Here is a 21,506-nt window from a genome sequence, read left to right on the forward strand (position 1 = left end):
CAAAGTCATGATGGGCCAGTACTTTGAATTGAGCCCGGTAACTGATGGAAAACCAACGGAATGAACAGAAGTAATATGCATGCTCCGCCTAGCTCTTAATAACAACTGAGCTGCAGTGTTCTTCACCAACTTGAGTCTTGGAGTTAATATGAGGAGAGAACTATGTAGAGTGCATTACAGTAGTTGAGTCTTAGTGTTACCATGGTGTGGATTCAGGTAACCATATCATCCTTGTCAAGATAATGGGCCATCTTCCCAGCTAGACTGAGTGAGAAGAAGGCTTTTTATTGCAGCTGCATTAACTTGCTTCTCTAGCAGCAGTGCTGGATCTAGTATAACTCCTATACTCTTAACCAAGTCTGCAAGAGTCAACTGAAATCCTTCAAAAGTAGGGAGTAGTACAATATCCTTCAAAATCTCTGGCTTCCTAACCAGTATCGCTTCCATCCTGTCTGGGTTCAGTTTCAATTTATTTGCCTTCCGTCATTTGACCACAGCTTTCATGCAGTGATTCAAAAGCTCTCCAACATCACCATGGGATTCAGATAGCAATATATAGAGCTGGATGTCATTCGCATATTTGTGACATCCAATTCCATGGTTACAAATTATTTATCCTGAATATTTTATATAGAGGTTGAATAATGTGGGCGAAAAGATTGGGCCCTGTGAAACCCTGAAAGATAATTTCCACCCTGAAGATAGCTGGTCTCTCACAGCAACCCTTCGAGTCCATTCCCAGAGGAATGCTTTAAACCATTAATTAAGGAATGATGTAATCCAGTCCAAGGCACATCCTCGAAACCCACTTCTGCCTCCAAACACCTCAAGAGGATGGCATGCTTTACTGTATCAAAGACTGCAGATAAATCCGGGGTGGGGGGGACGGGGGACAAAGAAGCACAGCCATTGTCTACATTCAGGTGAAGGACATCCACCAGAACCGTCTCCCTCATTAGTAATCATTACAACCCTTTTTAGCATCCATATTCCTTGTATACAATTTTTGCTTGCCTGTGATGAATGAGAATTGGAACCAAATTTTAACAAAAGATTGGTTCTCTGCCCTTTTAGGCCACAAATGACCATGGGTTAGTGGAAGGTGTGTGGGGGGAGGTAGTGTTAACTTTTGTGGACCTATTTTGTATGATTGCTGTAAAAGCTATGTGGAGGGTAATTTTTCATGAGGCTTGGATGGACCTTCTCTAGTGGCCACCACCTGATGGAACAGCCTACTTGAAAAGGTCAGGCATGCTCCTACTCTCCTGACTTTCTGCAAATGATGCAAGACCAAATTATTCAGGAGGGCTTTTTACTCAGATTGGAGGGCTGTACAGTACGAAAGTGACCTCAAAGAAATGCATAGGTAAATGGATGGGCTATAGACTTTACTACTATGTACTGTCTGTTGCTGTAAGTGTGATCCTACTGAATAGTTTCTATGTTCAATATATCATTCTTAGGAATGCTTATGCTCTGTTTGAGCATTTCTTCAACTCTTTATTGGTTTTTTGCTAGTTTTAAATCTTGGTGACTTTGCATTTATATACCTGGTTACATTGAAATATTTTTTGAAATTGAGAGTACTGACTCACACTGTGTAATCCGCCTTGAGTCTTGATGAGAAAGGCAGGGTATAAGCAATGTAAATAAATAAATAAATAAATAAATAAATAAATAAATAAATAAATAAATAAATAAATAAATAAATAAATAAATAAATAAAAATGGTGGCTGGGGGAGCCTAAACAGGCTGCTGCTTGGCACCATCTAGATACTACTCTCACTTGCAAACATGGTGCATAGGCCTTATCTTTGGAAGAATAATTTGAAATGGTGTCTCAACCGATGTACATTTTGTCTTGTTCAGAAATTGACAAAATTCAGAAAGATGAGCCAAAGAAGGATGAGGAAGAGACCTATTTGGACTTGTTTTCCCACAAGAACATGAAGCTGAAGGAACGAGTTCTGATACCAGTCAAGCAGTATCCCAAGGTAAAGCTCTCAAGAGGTTTTGAAAAGGATGCTTGTGTCAAGTTCTGAGAGTCAGCTTTCATCTTGTGCCAATTGATGCTGAGAAATTTTTCCAGAGCATTTCTCCTCTATCTCCGTTCTACATTTGTAGCATGTCTCAGGATAGATTTGCAAAATGTGTTGCATGCTTGAGAACTTTGATTTCTGGCAAAGACTTAGTTCTTTAGTTCTTTGTTTGTCTGTCAAGGCTGAGATAAGATTTTCTGTAGTGTAATAATGAAACAAATGGGTAGTATTTTCATTCAGTTTTTCCAGGCCACACACATATTTTTACCCAAATCCTGAATGATCAGCCATGTTTTTTTTTCCCAGAAGGTTCAAATGAGCTTGGTTTAAGGTTATAATTGCTGTAAGTTGTCATTGCCCATTAGTTATCTCATTGATTCTATTTGCAAGTCTTGAAAGTAGAAAAATAAACCTCTGTGTATACCCTTCATTAGTTTAACTTCGTTGGGAAGATACTGGGACCCCAAGGAAACACCATCAAGCGACTGCAGGAAGAAACTGGAGCAAAGATCTCTGTTCTTGGAAAGGGGTCCATGAGAGACAAGGCAAAGGTAAGGCTGCTGGGCTTGACTGGTAACTCCTTTTGTGGGCACACACACACACACACGAACCTGCACTGAGGGTTATAATCACCTTTATCTCCCATTTTACAGATGGCACGTGGTTTTTCAAGTACATTGTCCCATGGCATAGTGAAAAATTCATTGTTTTCCTTCTCAGAGAAAAAAAGCTAGTAAAGGCTTCATACAGTAGTTTGCAAAACTCCTGTTTATTATCTCAACAAAGATTGGATCCTGTTACTCTGTTCTGCGTTGCACTGCAGGAAGGTTCTGCTGTTAGAACAGAATCGTAGGTTCCAGTCCATAACATCAAGGACTGATGTTTGTCCACTGTGAGAAACACCCATGAATCAGAGACTTTGCAGAGCTGTCTCTCTGTTGAATTCTTGCTGCTTCACCTTAATATGCTATAATGTGTTTAATGAGGAGATGACTGAGAGGTGATACGATAACCATCTAAGTATTTGAAGGGCTGTCATATAGAGGGTGGCATGGAATTGTTTTCCATTGCCCCAGAAACTTGGACCAGAACCAACGGGTTGAGATTAAATTAAAAGAGTTTTCGGCTAAGCATTAGGAAGAACTTCCTGAAAGTTAGAGCAGTCCCTCAATCAAACAGGCTTCCTCGGGAGGTGGTGGGCTTTCTTTGGAGGTTTTTAAGCAGAGACTAGATGGCTATCTGACAGCAATGCTGATTCTGTGAACCAAGGCAGATCATGAGAGGGAGGGCAGGAAGGGTTACATCAATGCTTAGTTCTTGTGGCCCTTTTTTACACGCCCAGGGTAATGCCGATCGCCACTTTGGGGTCAGGAAGCAATTTTCCCCAGGCTAGTTTGGCTAGGGATCCTGATGGTGTTTTATCATCTTCCGGGCATGGAACAGGCGTCACTAGGGGTGTGGGAGGGGACGTAGTTGTGAATTTCCTGCACTGTGCAGGGGGTTGGACTAGATGACACTGGAGGTCCCTTCCAACCCTATGATTCTGTGATTTGTTTTTAATGCTATAAATTTAGCTTGTTACCTCAATATGCTGATAGCCCTACGTAATGAGACTACTATGAGAGTTTCTGTCCAAACAATATATTTTGTTTTGTTTACTTCAAAATTCGCTGTCTGTTTCTCAGATGGCAAAAATTTAAAAATTGGAAATTTTTATTATAGAAAATTTAAGACATGTATATTCTTAAATTACATAAATATTCCAACTGGTACTAGTTTATGTGCTAAGTTATAAATAAAACATTTTTGTTATTGAATCAGTAAGATGATAGGTTTGAAAGGTAAATAAATATTACATATTTCAGTTTTTCCAAAAGCTTCACTTGTTTTTTGAGGAGAAGAAAACCTTTTCTCCCATGGCTTCAAAAGTTCTGGACTTTTTACATCTTTTAAGTAGTCAACAGCTTCAGATCGTAGGGCAGCTGTGGACTTCTGGGTGTCCTTGGACAAGTCATTGTATCCATCTGAAAATTGGAATTGTTTCACAGTAAAAATAAAATTTTCTTTGAACCTTCAAGACAGAAGGAAAGAAAGCTAAATAAAGGGTTTCTGCATTTGAGAAACATAATCCAAGTCATGTTTTAAAGTTCAGTTCTTTTAACTAGTGCAAAGTCTTGTATTTCTGTGCCTGCTTGACCAGTTAGAAATTCTGAAAGACTGATAATTGCTATTTCTAATCTGACAGTCTCTAACAATCATGTGAAACAAGGTGGTGCCTTTAAAAAAAAGCTCTTGCCATAATATATGTGTTTCAGGAGGAGGAACTGCGCAAAGGAGGTGATCCAAAGTATGCTCACTTAAATATGGACCTGCATGTCTTCATTGAAGTTTTTGGGCCACCTTGTGAGGCCTATGCTTTAATGGCCCATGCCATGGAAGAGGTCAAGAAGTTCCTTGTTCCGGTACGTAACCCTCTTTCCAAGCCATCTGAAAAGATGCGCTTCTTTCAAGCAAGTTCAGTCACATGCATACTGACTGTGAAGCAAAAGAGACTATGCTATTGTATGTTCCCTGGAATAGTATTAGCCAGATGAGGGTACGAGGCTTATTTAGAATATTCATTTGCCATATGCTGCTTCCAGTCATATTCAGTATGTGCATGAAACTGTATACTGATGGCATCCAGTTTCCCCTCATTTTCATCTCTCAAGTGGGAGTAGAGGTTCTGATGAAGTGTTTTGAGTGAGGGCTAATAAACTAGGCTACAATCCAGAAAATACGGGGATATTGCTGGTGGCTTGGTTTTATTTTGACGAGCCTGTCCTCAGTTGTTTTATCACCATCCCAATGCTCTCCCCAAAGATCAGGTGTGCTTTATTGAAGTGTGCAGTTCAGTTATGAATTCTGATTTTACTGATTCAGTAAAATCTGGGTATTCCAAATAAAAAATCAGGTATCCTGAACTTTTACCAATTTTTCAAAAAAAAAAAAAAAGGTAAAATTTGCCTATTTTCTATGACAAAATCACTCTGGGAGCTATCTGGTGGGCTGGAGTGGTCATTTTATCAACCAAACTTCACCAAATTTGGTAGGAACCTACTCCTGACTGTCTCCTAAAGACCACCCAAGTATTATGAAGATTAAACCCCAGACGCTAATTTTATGGGCCCCCAGAGAAGGTGCTCCCACCCATTCTCCATTATTCCCTATTAGGAAAATATCTGGGGGTGTCATTTTTCATGCAAACTCCACCAAAGTTTCAGGGGACTTACTCCTGACTGTCCTGTAAAGACTCTCCAAGATTGGACCCTGGAGGCCAGTTCTATGAGCCCCTGAACAAAGTGCCTCCAGAACAGTCAAAGCTGACTCCCGTTGTAGAAAAACACTGGGACAAGGCTGCCACGGCCACGGCACACTCCCCAAAACAAGCTGAGCTCATCCCAAAGAAAACCCAACAGAACCAAAGTGAAGCACAGGAATGGAATTCCACCCCAAACCCAAATGAAGGAATGGGACCAGCACCACATCAGAGAGTCGCATCAATTCCACCCAACCCAAACTGAAGCAAGGGATACTGGTTTGGGTGGAATAGATGTGATTCTCTGTTGTGGTGCTGGTCCCCTTCCTACACTTGGGTTCTGGGGGGATTGCATTCCTGTGCTTTGGTTATGTTGGGCTTTCTCTGGCATAAGTTTTGGAATTCAAGGAATTCTGAATTTTTTCTCAGATTCGGTAAAAAAAGTTGGATTTACCAAATTGTGTATGTGCACATCTCTAGCACGTTATACTTTAATGCCCAGGTAGTGTTATGTCTGTGTATAGCCATGCCATGTTTGTTTGTTGTATCAATGATGCCACAGTATGTTATAATGCCTTAATGCTAACCTGTTGTACTCTCCCCTCTAGCCATATTAACCATGTTTTCTCCTCTTGGAATTATTGCTGTCCAGGCCCAGGAAAGGGCCTCTCCCCTTATCTCTCTAATAGGCATCTTCTAGTTAGAAGCGACCTGGGAGCTTCCAACTGTCAGCTCTAGCTGCTCTGTCTAGACTCTGGGAATGTATGTTTGTGTACTAATCGTGTAGCCATAACTATAAAGGGTTCTCATAGAACCTGTGTAATCTTGCGCGCCAAAAACCTAACCGTTACTGGAGCATGAGATCTTATTTTTCAAACAAGGAAAAGGTTTAGGGAATGCAGTGAGATGGCTAGACAAGAAGAGGGAAGACTGAAAGCAAGCAAAGCTGGACTGTGGCTGGTAGGCAGCTTTGCCAAGAATCCCCCCCAAATCTTGAGCCAATAGTGAGTTATATGCATACATCCGACGACGAAAACTGGTTCTCGAAAGCTTACGCTACAGTAAAGTTGGTTAGTCTTAAAGGTGCTACTGGACTCTTTCCCATTATGCATACGTAGTAACACTCGGTCAGTAGCCAGTCATTATGAGGACGGAATAGAATATAGGGGGTTTGGTATGATTTGAGAAAGGAGGCAAGCAGCAAACTGTGGTTCATTTACAAACTGGTTTACGGACACCTGCTAAACTAACCAGAGTTTGCAATAAACTGGTTAAAGCAAGCCATGATTTTATTGTGTCTGAGCACAGTCTCAGCGTACATATTTTTAATTTTTGAATTCATGTTGGCAGTCTTGGATACTTTTGGTAAAAGTGTGGCTGATGTATAAATGTTAAAGAAAAATAAATAAATTCGCCACTGATGAGGATTGGAAAGAAGCCTTCAGAATTACAGTTGGCTAGTGCAGGTTTGCTGTTCCTGGATAGCCCAGGCTAGCTCAGTGTTATCAGATCTTGAAAGTTAAGCAAGGTTGGCCTAGGTTAGTAATTGGTTGGAAGACCACCAAGGGAGACTAGGGTTCCTATGCAGAGGCAGACAATGGCAAACTACCTCTGTTCAGTGGGAGTCACCGTAAGTTGGCTGCAAGTTGATGATAACTACACACATGCGCACACACACAAACAGTGCAAATACACATTGTTTGAAGAGTTACCTAACAGTGGTTACCTGAAAGATTCTGAACCAGTTTCAGTACCTGGCTTCCCCAGATTATTTATTTTATTTATGTCACTCATCATCTGCCTTTCTCACCGAGACTCTAGGTGGATTACACCGTGTGAGATTAGTACAGTCAATATCAAGGACATTTCCATAACAATGCCATAGGGTAAATAAATACAAGTTTACAAAGACATAGCATTAGCAAGAATCCAATACAAAATTGAAGAAATGCCAAAACAGAACGTAAGCAATTCTAGGACTGACATTGGACAACATGAAGCACAGGTAGCTCATAGGAGCACATATTTAGAGCAGCGTAAGGCAACGTAGTGGTGAAGTCTGTGGTCCCTAATTTATTAGTGAAGTGTCTGAGATTCCCTCCCTATAATACAGCTCTATTGGAATTTTTTTTAAAAAAAATACAGCCCTATCTGAGTAAAAAGCCTTTTTTAATAATTCAGTTTTACATCGTTTGCCAAGGAGAGTGCAAACAGAGCCAGGAGAATGGGGGCTCTCCTGACCTCCTCAGGCAGGCCATTCCACAGGGTAGGAGCCACCACAGAGAAAGCCCGTGTATGGGCTGCTGTTGATTTCACCCGTGTGCAGGGTGACACCTGCAGGAGACCCTGTTTGGATGAGCAAAGCTGCCATGGAGGGAGGCTGTCCCGTAGGTAGGCGGGACCAAGGCCGTGAAGAGCTTTGTATGTGATAACCAATACCTTGAACTGAGTACGGTAACTGATAGGTAGCCAATGAAGTGATTGCAGAATAGGAGTGATGTACATGATCCTGCTCACTCCTAATAACAGTCGAGCTGCAGTATTTTGCACCAATTGGAGTCTCCTAGTTAACTTAGGAGACCTATGTATAGTGCATTTCAATAGTCAAGTCTTGCTGAATACCTATTCTAACTGAAGATTTCTGGGTTTACTGAATGTGCTGAATGAGAACTTGCACAGTCAGTCTTCCTTTTGGAAAAGAGAGCAACCAAGCTTTGCCCTGTTTTGAGAGCTGTTAGGTCCACGGTCTGACAGTTTTGAGGTGGACTCTGGTGATGCTGATAATGGGTTGGCTTTAAACTGAATGGGCAGTTCCCACCAATTCACCGTTTCCACTACAGACCCCCCCCCATGTCATTCCTCAGGGTCCCCAATACCCTAGGAGTGGTCCATTCTGCCATTGGGTTGGATTCAGACTAAATTTCCCAATTGTATGTGCATGTTAATGCATATGTATGTGAAATCTATATTGGCAGGAAGGTTACTTTAATTACTGTAGTCTTGCTGAGCATGTGTATGGGGAGTTGTCTCCAAGGTGCACCCACTGCTATGTGGCAGAAAGAATGGGAACTCCATGCCTGCACCTGTCTGGTGCATGGAGGCCCTCAGAAGAATGTGTTTGCACAGGCTTTTAAAGCTTTTGAACCTTAGTGGACTTCTTTGTGTGTGTGTGTGTGTGTGTTTAGTTTAAAATGGTACATGTTTTAATTAAAATGTTATGTAGTAATGCTTGCAAAAGCAGTCCCTTCACTTGAGGCCCTTGCTTGTAAAGCCACCTGTGCCTTTTGGTCAGCTAAAGCCCCTTGACAGTTTTCCTGCCTCAGCAGCATTGCCATTTCAGCTCTGAAGAATCTCCCTGCTGTATTCTCTCACAGTGTGGGGAGGGAGTGAATGCTTGCTCCTCTGTTGCTGGAACATTGTGCCTGCTGCGGCACCCCCTGGGGAGAGCAAAATGTGTGGAGCAGAGACAGACAGGCGACTTGGGTTGACTGGTGGTGTTTGTCTTTGGACTGAAGTGAGCTCCTGTCTTCAGTGAGTAGGAAAAGTAAGTTTGCACTCTCAAGGGAGCCAGAAGCTTTGATTAGCGGGGAGTTTGCTTGCTCTGAAAGGCTAAAAAATTGTTCTGTGGTAGCTATTGTGTCTTGGGCAGCTCCTGTATATAGCACTCTTCTTGGTCCACCCCCATCCCCTTGGGTATTGGCAAGCAGCATCTGTAGTTAGCAGACCAAAGCACTGCTTCAAATGAGAGCAAGGAGTACGCATTGCCTAGAAGTGAATTCCCTCTTTGTTTCGTAGGATATGATGGATGACATCTGCCAGGAACAGTTTTTGGAGCTGTCCTATCTTAATGGAGTACCAGAACCAACACGTGGCCGAGGGCTTCCTGTGCGAGGAAGGGGAGCTGTGCCTCCACCTCCCCCAGTTCCAAGGTAAACAAATACAAGTCCTGTTGGAAATAAGAGGGCAGAAGCCAGCACTAAGCATTACATGTGTGCTGCTGATATCTTGAAGAGGTGAGGAAAGAGTACAGACTTAAAATTTTGCATGTGGAGTTGAGCAGCCTTAATGAAATGATGAAGTAATAGAAAAGACACTTCATTATATTCCCTTGTGTAGGTGATGGGCTTTGAGTCTTGATTTATTTTTGCTCTAAAGGGCCACATCCCCCTTGTAATGCAACTGGCTACCTGTGGTGGGGGAAATCAGGATGCTGCTGTCCATCCTGGCCTCTCATTAAATACAGGTCAGCTTCAGTCATTCTCATAATCATATGAAAGTACAGAATCTGGCCCTCGGAATTTTGCCTTTCATTTAAGAAACTTGTTCTCGTTATTTTAGAGAGGAGCTTGAATATCTGCATCATGTTTTCAAGCTTCTCAGAACCAGAGGATGTCAGGCACAAGGTTTGATCCAGACTAAGTCGGCAGTTTGCACTGATTTCCTCCTTCCCACTTCAGATCCTCCCCTCATGCTGTTCTTCTGGGCCCCCTATTCCACAGTTGGAAACATTGATCTGGATCCAGCCCGTGGTTTCCAATGGCCAGAGGGGTGGAGGTTTAAGTGCTCTGTGCTAATGGGTTCATAATCTCTCATAATAATAACTGCACTCATATACCGCTCTTCTAGACAGATTAGTGCTTCACCCAGAGCAGTGAACAAGTTGGTGTTATTATTATCCCCACAATACAGCTGGGGAGCTGGGGCTGAGAGGAGTGGCTTACTCAAGGCCACCTATTGAGCTCATGGCAGTAGTGGGATTTGAACCAGTAGAGTACTGATTCGCTGCCAAACAATTTAACCACTGTGCTAAGCAGCTTGTCTACCTTCCAAGCATTGCATTCATGCCTTCCCCCTTGTTCTGCTTCTTTTAGTGCTTAGTTTTTTTTAAAAAACTTGAATTGTGGAAGCAGACTTCGCTCTGATTATAGAATTTGGGCCTTGGGCTGGGCTCAGAATGACACTGCTTTGGCAGAAATGGCCTGACTCTCCCATACGTAGCTGGAATAAAATCAAAAGTAATAAAGTTCATTATTTTACCCATATCTGTTCTGAGAAGTCTGCATCCATTGCTGTTCCACTTTGGCCCACTTCCATATGAAGTGATCCTGGCTGGTACCTAATCTTTGCTGCTTATTCTGAGTTTCCTGTTTGAGCCTTTTTAACTGTGCTTCAGTCCTTCATAGAGCAAGCTTGGTCAGTGTGAATTGTGCTAGTGATTGCTGTTGATTAAACCTCTCAGTTAGGCAGAAGCTTTCTGATCAAACATAGCCAGTGTTATAGCATCGTTGTGTGCAGATTTGTGTGCCTGAAGACTCTCCCCTCCTCTTGTAGGGGACGTGGCGTGGGACCTCCACCACCACCTCCACGTGGAGCCCTGGTACGAGGAGCCCCAGTGAGGGGAGCCATTGCAAGAGGAGCGGGTGTCGCTCGTGGGGTTCCTCCTCTTCCAGCAGTGAGAGGTGCCCCTACCCCAAGAGCTCGTGCAGCAGGCATTCAAAGAATACCTCTTCCTCCCCCTCCTGCACCAGAGGCGTACGAAGATTATGTAAGCAACTTTAAAACTTTCAGAACTCAAGCTTGTGAACAGTTTACTTGATCGAACACTCTGAGTGACACACAAACCATCAGACAACTTGGCAGGACTTCATTTGATTGAGAAATCCCATAAAAAACACTGCACTTTACGCAGTATAACCCACAACTGGTTCTTGGGCTTACCTGTTGCAATGCCAGCAGCGCTAAACTAAAGCAAGGGAGAGAAGAGCAGAAGAAACAAGGCTACATCCCATAATAACACACGTACAAAAAAAAGATTTAATGGATGCAGGAAAGTCTTTGATTTTCTGGCACCAGTGGAATCATTTCCCCCTACCATGCTTCTGAGAAGTGTACAATACACATTTACTACATTCATACATGGTGTTGCCTTATATTGTTTTTTTTTTAAGTGTGAAGTATTAAAGTTATTGCTGGGACAGTCATCTACATGCAAGTTAGATTGGGGCAACATCCCCCCCCCCCCCCCGCTCCTGCCAGTTTCTTGACTTGTATTATATAATTGAGATGGCTTGTCCTTTTTGATTGTATTCATCTTAGCTGTTACCTTTTCAGGCTAATGACTTCCTCACCTCTTTGTCCATTTCAGGGCTATGACGATGCTTACGCGGAGCAAAGCTACGAAGGGTATGAAGGCTACTACAGCCAGGGTCAACAGTAAGTGCCCCATTGGGCAAATATTTGAGACACACAGAGCATTTTGGCTTCTGCTTGCCTCTGCTGCAGGGTTGTGTGTGCCTTGATGGTGGGTATGGCAACAGTGTCTTTTTTTCCCTGGTCCAGAGAGGGCAGCAGCAAATGGTGCTTGGAGAGCTACTTGAAAGCCTTAGCAGAGAGATGTCATTGTCATTGGGCTGACGCTGGGCTCCATCTGCTCCACTGAGCTAGTATCTCTCTTCCTGATGGGATTTATGCCTAGCCTTTCTACATCAGCTCCTCCCTTTCCTCCTTGCACTGAGATTTGCACTTCAGAGACTCATGGTGTAATCCACACCAAGTCTTGACTTCTCTAGCCACCATCAACTTTCCCCATAACCTTTCCCAGTATGTGTAATTTTCCCTTCACATGCCTATTTGATGAAGTGGGTTGTGAGTCACAAAAAATCCACATTGGAATAAATGTTGTTAGTCTCTAAAGTGCCACTGGAGTTTTGTTTTATCTTCCTTACGGTACCATTGTTACAAGCTTCTTCTTTGTCCACTCTTGGGCTATAGAAGTTGGCCAAGGACCCCTCATATGTACCGATTACATACACAAGGAAGGAAGCATGATGTCCAGGACTAGGAAATCCCTAGCTGGGATATTGGGGCACACAACTGCCCCTCGGGGGGTGGGCACACTAAATAGCAGTGGCACAAGTGTTTGGAAAAGAAACCACTATCACTGCCTCAAGCAGTAATGGTGTTCCATCTTTTTCTTGTAGGGAAACTGAATATTATGACTATGGACATGGTGAGGCACAAGAGTCCTATGAAGCATATGGTATGTCTGCATACTTTGTGGCTCTGGCAGAGGCAGGAAATTGTTCAGCTCTGTGTCTGTACTAACATCTGGTTATTTTCTAACACCAGTTCAAAAGACAGCATGCCATGATCTAAACTTTTAGAGAATGGCTGGGGGGCTGCTGTTTCTCCAATTGAGAACCGGCCTGCACATAGGAGTATCTCACTTTCTGTTGCTCTTGTCTGCCGCTTTCAGAGGTAGTATTAGGAATATTCTGACTGTAGAAGACTGCCATTGATACAGGTTTTAGAATTGCTTTGGAAATTCAAAGTATAAGTGGCATTTGTCTTAAATTATCATTTGACTGATTTCTGCACCAAGAAAAGCTGCTTGTTACACGTGTATAATTTATGCAGAATTGTATAATTCTACTAATTACGGTGAGGGGAAGAAGCTGTTACAAGGAACTTAAAGCTCTAGGGAGGCCCTTCTGAGGAGGGTTGCAGCCCATCCCAGAATCTAAAGTGCTAGAAACTTGTGCTTTTGCATTTGTAAGCTGTTTCTCAGAATGCTGAATTCTGCATTGGCACAGTGCAAGTAGCCCAATATTGTCAGATCTCAGAAGCTAATAGGGTTAGCCTTGATCCGTATTTGGATGGGCAACCACCAAGGAAGGCCAGCGTTGCTACACAGAGACAGACGGTGGTAAACCACCTCTGAATGTCTCTTGCCTTGAAAACCCTACAGGGTCACCATAAGTTGGCTGCAACTAGATGCCACAAAAAAGTGCAGTTATGAAATTTACAAACCTGTAACACCAGCATAGAATAAGTATTCTCTGATAAATGTTAATAGATAAAGTTGTACATCCAGAGGGCCCCAGATCATCTCAGAAGGGTGCAGAAATGGAAGTCTGTGCCAAACATCTTGTTTGTTCATCACAGTACCCCTCGCCACTCCCTTTGGGTAGCGCTGGGTGCAGCTTTTATGCCCCTTCAGAATTACTGTGACTCTTCTAGTTTTGCTGTCTAGGTTGCACTGAACAAAACCCTGGTACGCTAGGCATGACATTACTGCTGTTAATTAGTTCAGTCACAGCAATTTTCTTTGGTGTCTGCTTTCTTGCAGACGAAATGAGAAAAATAAATTGTATGGGACGCTGCAGGGAACAATATTGTATGGTTCATAGCACAACTAGTGTGCCTGTGGGGGCTCGGCACATTTATTTTGCTGAAATTGGTTACCTATAGGGAACCACCAGGCTGAATTGAAAGCCTATTTCTTCAAGGCTTTAGCTAGTCAGAAGAGGATGGAAATCAACAGAACCAATTTCCTTTTGTCTTGAAAGGAGCTTCATGTATACTCAGTTTTCCCCAAACTGTTACTTCAGATCTGTTTGTTATGTCAGGTATTATGTTTGTGAAGAACAATTGCTTCCCCCTCTGAGGATTGCGTCGTCTCTTTTGAATATGTGCAGTTTCTCAGAGCAGCTAAACGTTAATGGCGATGGAGCATGAAAGCAGGCAGCGAAATCCTGCTGTCGAAGCTTCTGGCTGTTCAAAGGAAAAAGCAGCGCTTTCAAAAGGAAACAGCATTAAGAACTATGAACTGTGCATGTAACAACCTCTGGACAGGTCAGGATTGTGCCACATGACTGCCTGCTATTCCAGTAGTTGACAGGACTCTTGGTAATTGGCCACAGCCCCTTGGTGCTGAATTGGTGCATCTGACACCCCAAATATACACAGTTTTGTGGTACTCTGGAAGTCCTGCCTCAAGCCTTTTCAGGGAGATCTACTAACCGCGGGATTGTGTAAGCTGCCTTTTTGTCTGCGCCCAGCATATTAAGATACTGTTTTCCCTTCTGCAGGTCAAGATGATTGGAATGGAACTAGGCCTTCACTCAAGGCCCCTCCGGCTAGGCCAGTGAAGGGAGCATACAGAGAGCACCCATATGGCCGCTATTAAAGCATTCATGAGGGGGAAATATCACATATGAGCAAACAGTTGTTTCTGATTCTTGTATCTCCCAGGATTCCTGTTGCTTTACCTACAACAGACAAGTAATTGTCTCCCTGATTTTACTCTGACTCCCTTTTTCTCCCACCTCCATCCCCCCTACCACTGGCCCTGCATTCTAGCTTCTGTATGTAGTATTTTAAAATGAGTTAGATATAGAAGACCGAATTCAATTTTTAAGTGTGTAGATTGCTTTTCTTTCTCTGTTTAGATATATACACACAACTGTACCTTTTAAAAAGTTGAGTTAAAATGTTAGTTTCCAAAGTGACATGCTTGCTTAGCAGTTATTAAACTAAAGTCTGTTAATCTTTAAGTATTTTGCTGTTGTTTATTTTTGAGGCAACCCATAAAAGCTGTAGTTACAGAACCCCCAAAGTAGGCTACATTTCAAAATTCAGGGTTGTTTTTATGAATTAAAAACATAATGTAATAATAGTGACTGCCGCAGTTTAAAAGCAAGCTCGCGTCAAAACTTTGCCCTTAAAAGCAGATTGCTTGATTAATCTTAAGTTTAAATGTTAATATAGAAGAGCCTTCTTAACAAATTAAACAGTAATTTTTGTTGTTGCTTTCAATCAGTTTAACTAAAAAAAAAAAAAGATTAGGTTTGTAATGATGACATTTCCCTTGTGGGTTTTGAAATCTAGCTGAGATGGTAGTGGAGGAGGTTTTCTGGTAAAAAAAAAGTTGTTCTTAGTTTAATTCTGTGTGAAGAACATATAAGAGAAAATGGACATCAAGCTGCTCTGTAATTTTATATTGCTCTATAACTGCCCAGTGTTTTGATATTAGGAAGTATTAAATGAACAGTAGCTGTGCATTGTGTCTTTTTTTCCTTTTCTTTTTTTAAATGAAGAGCTAAACGCTTGACCATGTTTGTAGTTATAATAGAGCTCATGCTTAAAATTGGCAAAACTGTCAACGTGGCCATTCCAATGGCATGTTCAAGTGTATTTCAGCACGAGCATTATGTTTAAAAAGGGACATTGCAGCTGGGGGGGGAAAGACCAGCAAGGAGAGAACGAACTTCATTTTGTACATAGATCAAAGTCCTACCTGGATTTGTACGCTGTCCTCCCATTTTGTTCTTGGAAATTTAATTAATTTGCGTACTACATGTGTAAGCCTGCCTAAATAGGTAGCTAAAATTTGTCAAGATGTTTGCAGCAGTTTGTCAATAAAGTTTAGTCCTTTTTTAAATCAAAGTAAATGTGAATTGTCATTTTCTTTTAATTTTGGTCAAGAGTTAAAAAAAAAAGTAATTTTTCTTCTTTCAATAAATTTAAATTAATGATAAATTTCATGGTCTGTTTAAAAAAAACCATTTAAAATCCAAAGATGTTTTTAAAATGTGTTCCGAAGCTTTTAAAATCTTTACCAAAGTTTAGAAACTTTCATTCTCTTTTTCAAAAAAAAAATTGTTTTTCACCCCCTAGAAGTTGAGCCGCTGCCTCTGAAACTGCGCTTCAAGGAGGTGCATCCCTGTTTCCTTGAACTGAACAGTGGCAAACTGCTGGCACTTTCTTCAGCTTGCTGAGTCCTGCACACACAGTCTGTGGGGAGCCGCTTCTGCCCCAGCACTTTCCAAACGAATGGAAATGAACAAAGTGACGGCAACACTTTTGCCCCCATTCCTAGCAGACGATGCTTTCTGTACAGAGGCCAAAATACCTGAGCCAGAAGTGCAGTATATAGTGTGATCCTTGGGAATGCTCCCAAAGCCTTTAATATTGGGGGGAAAGGCAGTTTTTCTTTCAACCCCAGTTCTCCCTCTCCTCAGGTGGCTGCCTGTTCTCAGAGTGGCATTCTGTGGGGGGCGGATTCCAAACCATTAACAAAACACACGTGGTGGTTTATTCTGCAGGCATGTTGTTCACAGCCCATAGGGAAAAGTGCATAATCCAGTTTTACCAATCACCCACCTGCCTGCTCACACATGATATCTATGTTAGTGATTCATTGTTCAAAAGGGAGGGGAGGGGGAAAGCCTTCCTAAAACTTCCCTGCCTGTTTGCCTGGAGGAAATTCTTGATCACCACAGGTCACCAGAGTAGTTGTACCTGGCAGAATAGCAGAACAAACTGCTTTGTAGGAAGAATGCCTTCTTTGTAGTTTTCCTTTTGGCGAAATTTAAAATCAGATATTCACTGGGAAATAACTGCTTGGGGGTGAAAAAGAATCCTCTGTTATTGTCAAGCTGCTCATAGCAGTGCATGATTGAGGGAAACTACTTTTAAAAGCCAAAAAAAGTTGTATTTGTAGATTGTTATTTTAAAAATGTAAATAACAATTTTCCGCAACGGTTTGGAGTCAGCTTTCAGGGCTTAATGTCTTGCTTGATGAAAAGATCGCCCAAAACCCCCCTTTTAAAGGAAAATTATCGCAGGAGAATTCAGGATGTCTTAAAGCTAACATGCACCGAAAAACTCAAAAGGTAACCTAAATGTCTGATTTTAATAGCGCATTTCTTTTACATAAACTGTGATGGCAACTTGCATAAACTTTTACTTTTACTGAAGAAATTCTTCAAATGTTAATTTTAATGTAAAATTTTGCAAAGAAAAAAAGATGGCTTAAAAATAGATATTTAAAATACATCCACTTGCTTCTGCATAAATTAGTAATAATGTTTAATAATTGTGCCCTTTATCAATACAAGGGACCGTGGGCAAAAAGAAGCCAAAAAGAATTGAGCCTTAAATATCAAAACTGGATGTAGCTAGTACTTTATTTTTGCCCACCAAATCTGTTCAGTTGTAAAAAGTAAAACACTGGCCCTTTTATTTACCCAATATTGCTGTTCACAATATTAAAGCATCCACTTACTTAGATGTTTTAAGTTGCATGTTTTCTTTCCTGGAGTGTGTAAATTGCATGCCAGAGCACAATCAATATTGTTTCATCATGTGCGTCATTTTGAGGAAGCTTACGTTTTTCTTCTCCTATTTACAGGAGGTGGTCTGCCATTCATTGGGATGAAAGCAGTTTGTGCTGAGGACAAGTTGGGTATGCTATTCAGCAGTTTCTGGTTTTCAGAACCAAAGACTTCTATAACTCCCAATGGCTAAATTGGCATGGCGAGCCCACAAACCCTAGTGCACAATTTCAGTATTCTTTTTAATAAAGGGAGGAATATGTGAGTGAAATGGAGATAAAGAAACTCAGCTACACCATACATTCTGTTCACTCTGGTTTCTCTGCAAAGGAAAAGTTGAGTTTTGCATAACTGTATATATGTTCTGCATAATTTGTTATCAATTTGCATTGTTATGGTTTGTGCTAGCCTTGGGCAGAGTGTGTATTAGACGTATGAACAGCACTGAATCCCCAGCCTGTGGGAATCGTAATTAGCATGCTTCTCCGCATACTTTCAAGCATCTTTGCAGTTCTTATAAAAAAGAAATTCTAGTCCTTTTTTAAAACAAAACCTTTTCAAAATGAATTTTATATTCTATAATGCATTCCACTTGTTTTTCGGGCAAACAAAGCCCCCTGATTAATATAGATGCTGCTTTAGAGGGAAATCTGTTCTACCATTTCCGAATTCTTTGTGTAAATAATATGAGCAAATGGCTCTGTCCAACTGGCTGGTTGTCTTAAGGGTTGGGTGAAATTAATGAGGATCGATTGGTCTTGTGAATGTCAATCTCAGCCGTTGTGTTCCCTCTCAGAAGTGGAACCATTAGTGCCCTGAAAGCTGAAGATGTTAAACCACATCATACTAAAAATGTTGTGTAAATGACCAACAATTACTGGTGATTTGCTGGAAAAGAGGCTATTGTATGGGTGGTACACGTGGTCCCTTGTTAGCAATTTAACCATGGACTAATGGAGGAGCTCCCTCTGGTGGTTGCCAGAATGATTTTTCTCTGAGTTGGTTAGAAATTGTTTGCATTCTTCAGGCCCAAGAGAGTCTGCATGTCCAAGCCTGAAGGCAACTAGTTGTAGAAGATATCAGTAGGCTTTAAAAGGCAGTGGGCCTGCCTTGAACTTTTCTGACCGAGCTGGTCTGGAAAACATTCCAGTTTTAAAATATGAAATTCTAGCCTCAATGCATTTAGACCCGGGCCACCATCACAGGAAGAAAAAGCCACTTCTGTGCCAAGAAAACCAGAATTTTGCTGTTTGAATAAATGTTGTGGGTGCACAAAGAATGCTTGTATATTTAGATCTGTTTAGGGTATCCCCAGACTTTGTGTCGTGCAATTGCAATCCCCCCCCAATTCTGCTTTTATAGAAACTTGTTTCTTATGGAGCCAGTTCCCTGTTTTTACCCTTCTTCACCCAGCTAATGTCAAAGGCTATGAAGCGAAGAACTCAATAGTTCTGCCCCTTTTATTCTGCCACCATGTAATTCATTGTATATACTGGATGTGACAGGAATAGCTTTTGTTTGTGTGTCATTTTCTCTGACATGTAGTTGACCTCCGCTCAACAGGTTTTGAACTGAGGGGGGGCAAAGTATTTACAACTTGAACATTACTGGAGTGAATTCAGCATTGAGATACGTTGTATTTATTAAATGAACTGTTGATCCCAGCCCATTCCTGCTGTGAATGGCTACATATTTCACAGAAGCCAGCCCTCTCACAGGCTGCTGCTTCACAAACTAAAATAGTCTCTTCAGATTTACAGCTCTCAGCTCTCTCTCTCTGACTGAATTTAATGGCTCTCAACAGCCAGTCTCTCCTAACATTCCATCAGCTCCCATTGGCTGTTAATTGGGAGAGGCAGAACTGGACCTGTCTGTCATAGTGGGCTAAGGAGGATGGGAAGGGCTTGGTGTGTTGGTTGTTCTTGATGTGAAATGTGCAGTTGTTGATTATGCCAGTGGTTCTTAAACTTTGTGATGCGAAAGACTACCGCTATGACCACTGTCTTTTAATGGGTCAGCAAATTTTCTTATCTTAAAAAGTTTTCTGAACTAGCTTAGGTCTGAATTTCTCCTCATATTGCATGCATGGGCCAGTGCATGGCCAACCAGGAGGATCTTTGCATACTTGTAAAGGCAAGCTGCTTTTCCATTTTGAAAATGAAGTTTAGAAGTGGGTGACCCCTTCACTTGTGATGGAAATTTTATTTTATTCTATTTGTATTCCGCCCTCCCCGCACCAGCAGGCCCCCCTCCAGCTTTTTAAGCATTGCTCTCTTAATTTCATCATGGTTGCGGGTTCCATCTGAACTGTGGTCCATGGATGACAGTTTAAGAACCACTGGTACATAATTTTTGCAGTGGTAATAGCTGCCTGCAGTAACGTTTTTCTTTTTCTCCACTAGGCAAGTCTTCAGTCCCCAGAAAAAATGAATTGGAAGCTGCCTGTTAACAGGGCGTATTCTTACCAAGAAGTGAACTTCTGAGTCTTACTAGTAGTTTCTGTAAATCATAGCTCAGCAGAGGCTTCGAAGATTTTTCGCCAGATTTGTGTTTTGGGTCCGGAGTCATTTTCAGACACAGTTCAGCCTCCTCAAGATGAATGTGTCAGCAAGTAACTGTCTGGGACACAGTGTACTGTTATGCTAGCATAACTTTAGCACAACACAGTGTGTTGAAGATGGTTGAGGCATTTCCCCTATAAATTTATTCACTGTGTGCTTCTCTTGAGTAACATCATCAGATTGGCGCTCTTAGAAGTTCTTTTCTTGTATTAGGATGCTGTTAAGTATATTTTAATAAAGAGATTTCTTTTTTTAAAAAATCTGCTTGCGTGTTAATGATTTGATCGTTTTTCTCAGTGGCATGCTTCACTGCTAGGATGGCTAATAGCCCAGTAATTCCAAAAAAAGAAGTGCTGGGCCATAATCCCCTGTTGAAGACCTGGTTGTTCAGCATTCTAACCATTAAGACTAGGAAGAAAAGGAAATTCTCTTTTTTCAACAGGAGAGGTCAATTTACAATACCAGGTTGACTTTTAAACATACTGTATATTGGAGGTATGTTGTACATTAAAAATCTTTGCTCTTTTTTCACAAGAAGCTGTGATACATTGAGCAAGAAAAGTTTAATGTGTAAAAAAAGTTGTTTGACCTGATTGTTGTCCATGTCCTAGAAGTTGGATCAATTTTTGTCTAGATTGCTTTTGCTGACAACTTTGAGCAACAGGGCCTGGGAACGTGTCCAAAACAAGAGCAAGCAGAAATCTCTGAAATAACAACAGCATTCACTTTGTATACTGTCCTTCAGGGCAATTTAACACCCACTCAGAGCAGTTTACAAAGTATGTTGTTATCCCCACAACAAACACTCTGTGAGGTGGGTGGGGCTGAGAGCTTGGGAAGCTGTGACTGGCCCAAGGTCACCCAGCTGGCTTCAAGTGGAGGAGTGGGGAGTCAAACCTGGTCCCGCTGCTCTTAACCATTGCACCAAACTGCAAGAAAAGTGTAGGCTGGGATTATGATTAGCTGGAGGCAAGTCCTGAATCATGTGTAACAGCAGTAATGTCAGCTCTGGAACATGTAATGGAGTGCTTTTAAGCACCTCCCTCATCTCTAGTGGTTAGGAAGACTTCAATCAGACTTGCTCCTCAACACCTCAGAATCCAGTGCTCAATGGAAATTGCACAGTAGCAATAAGCATCTGAGGATGATCAAACTGGTGCACCCTTCAAATGGGGCCAGCCTATTTTGAAGCTGGCTGACACGGTGGTAGGATATGCAGATGTACATACTGCCCTATGGTGTGGAAATAAAAGGTTGGTATGGATCGTGATGTGCACTATGCCTAGAAGCTCATAGTACTAATTCCTAGCTCAGCTGTTAAGCAAAAGTGCACATGGCCTGTGTTCCTTTCTTCCTTGGCTAACAGAGGGTCGTCTATACCTACTCCCTAAAGTGGCTCTCCCTAGTGGCTGGAGTTCCATAACATGTTCCTTTGTAGTTGGTCATCTAATAGGCAGATGATTGGCTGGTAAATCTTGTTTGACGTTGGGGATGGAGGTTTGTCAATCAAGCCATACCAATAATGGAAGGAGAAAAGGTTAGATTTTTAAGAGCGTAAGCCACTAGCAGAAAGCCTAATAGTCATGTCATTCGATTGAGCCGCACTATTCTGCCTGTGGGAACGTACAACCGGGAGGGGTGGGGGGAGGCTTGCTCGACTCCCAGCCAGCCACGGCCGTGATAGGACGGCGACTTCGGGCCAGAACCTTT

General features: G+C 41.9%; 1 protein-coding gene across 5 annotated transcripts in view; it reads left to right on the forward strand.

Annotated features, from left to right (window-relative positions):
• KHDRBS1 (KH RNA binding domain containing, signal transduction associated 1) overlaps nt 1-20,050 on the forward strand; it is a 31,697-nt gene extending 11,647 nt beyond the window's left edge. Inside the window, exons 2-11 of one of the 5 annotated variants that reach the window (XR_008598268.1) lie at nt 1,871-1,995; nt 2,475-2,591; nt 4,356-4,502; nt 9,134-9,267; nt 10,670-10,883; nt 11,484-11,551; nt 12,319-12,377; nt 14,209-14,401; nt 17,313-17,570; nt 19,638-20,050. Coding sequence is in view for 2 of the 5 variants with exons in the window: in XM_054998840.1 (XP_054854815.1) it covers nt 1,871-1,995; nt 2,475-2,591; nt 4,356-4,502; nt 9,134-9,267; nt 10,670-10,883; nt 11,484-11,551; nt 12,319-12,377; nt 14,209-14,306 (962 nt within the window). In the remaining 3 variants the exon portion in view is untranslated. Of the gene's footprint in view, nt 1-1,870; nt 1,996-2,474; nt 2,592-4,355; nt 4,503-9,133; nt 9,268-10,669; nt 10,884-11,483; nt 11,552-12,318; nt 12,378-14,208; nt 15,179-17,312 lie in introns of those variants that run through there. The other 4 variants (XR_008598267.1, XR_008598266.1, XM_054998840.1 and 1 more) reach the window with 4 other exon arrangements.
• The last annotated feature ends 1,456 nt before the right edge of the window (nt 20,051-21,506 follow it).

Source organism: Eublepharis macularius, chromosome 15 (genome assembly GCF_028583425.1).
Source record: "Eublepharis macularius isolate TG4126 chromosome 15, MPM_Emac_v1.0, whole genome shotgun sequence".
NCBI lineage: Eukaryota > Metazoa > Chordata > Lepidosauria > Squamata > Eublepharidae > Eublepharis > Eublepharis macularius.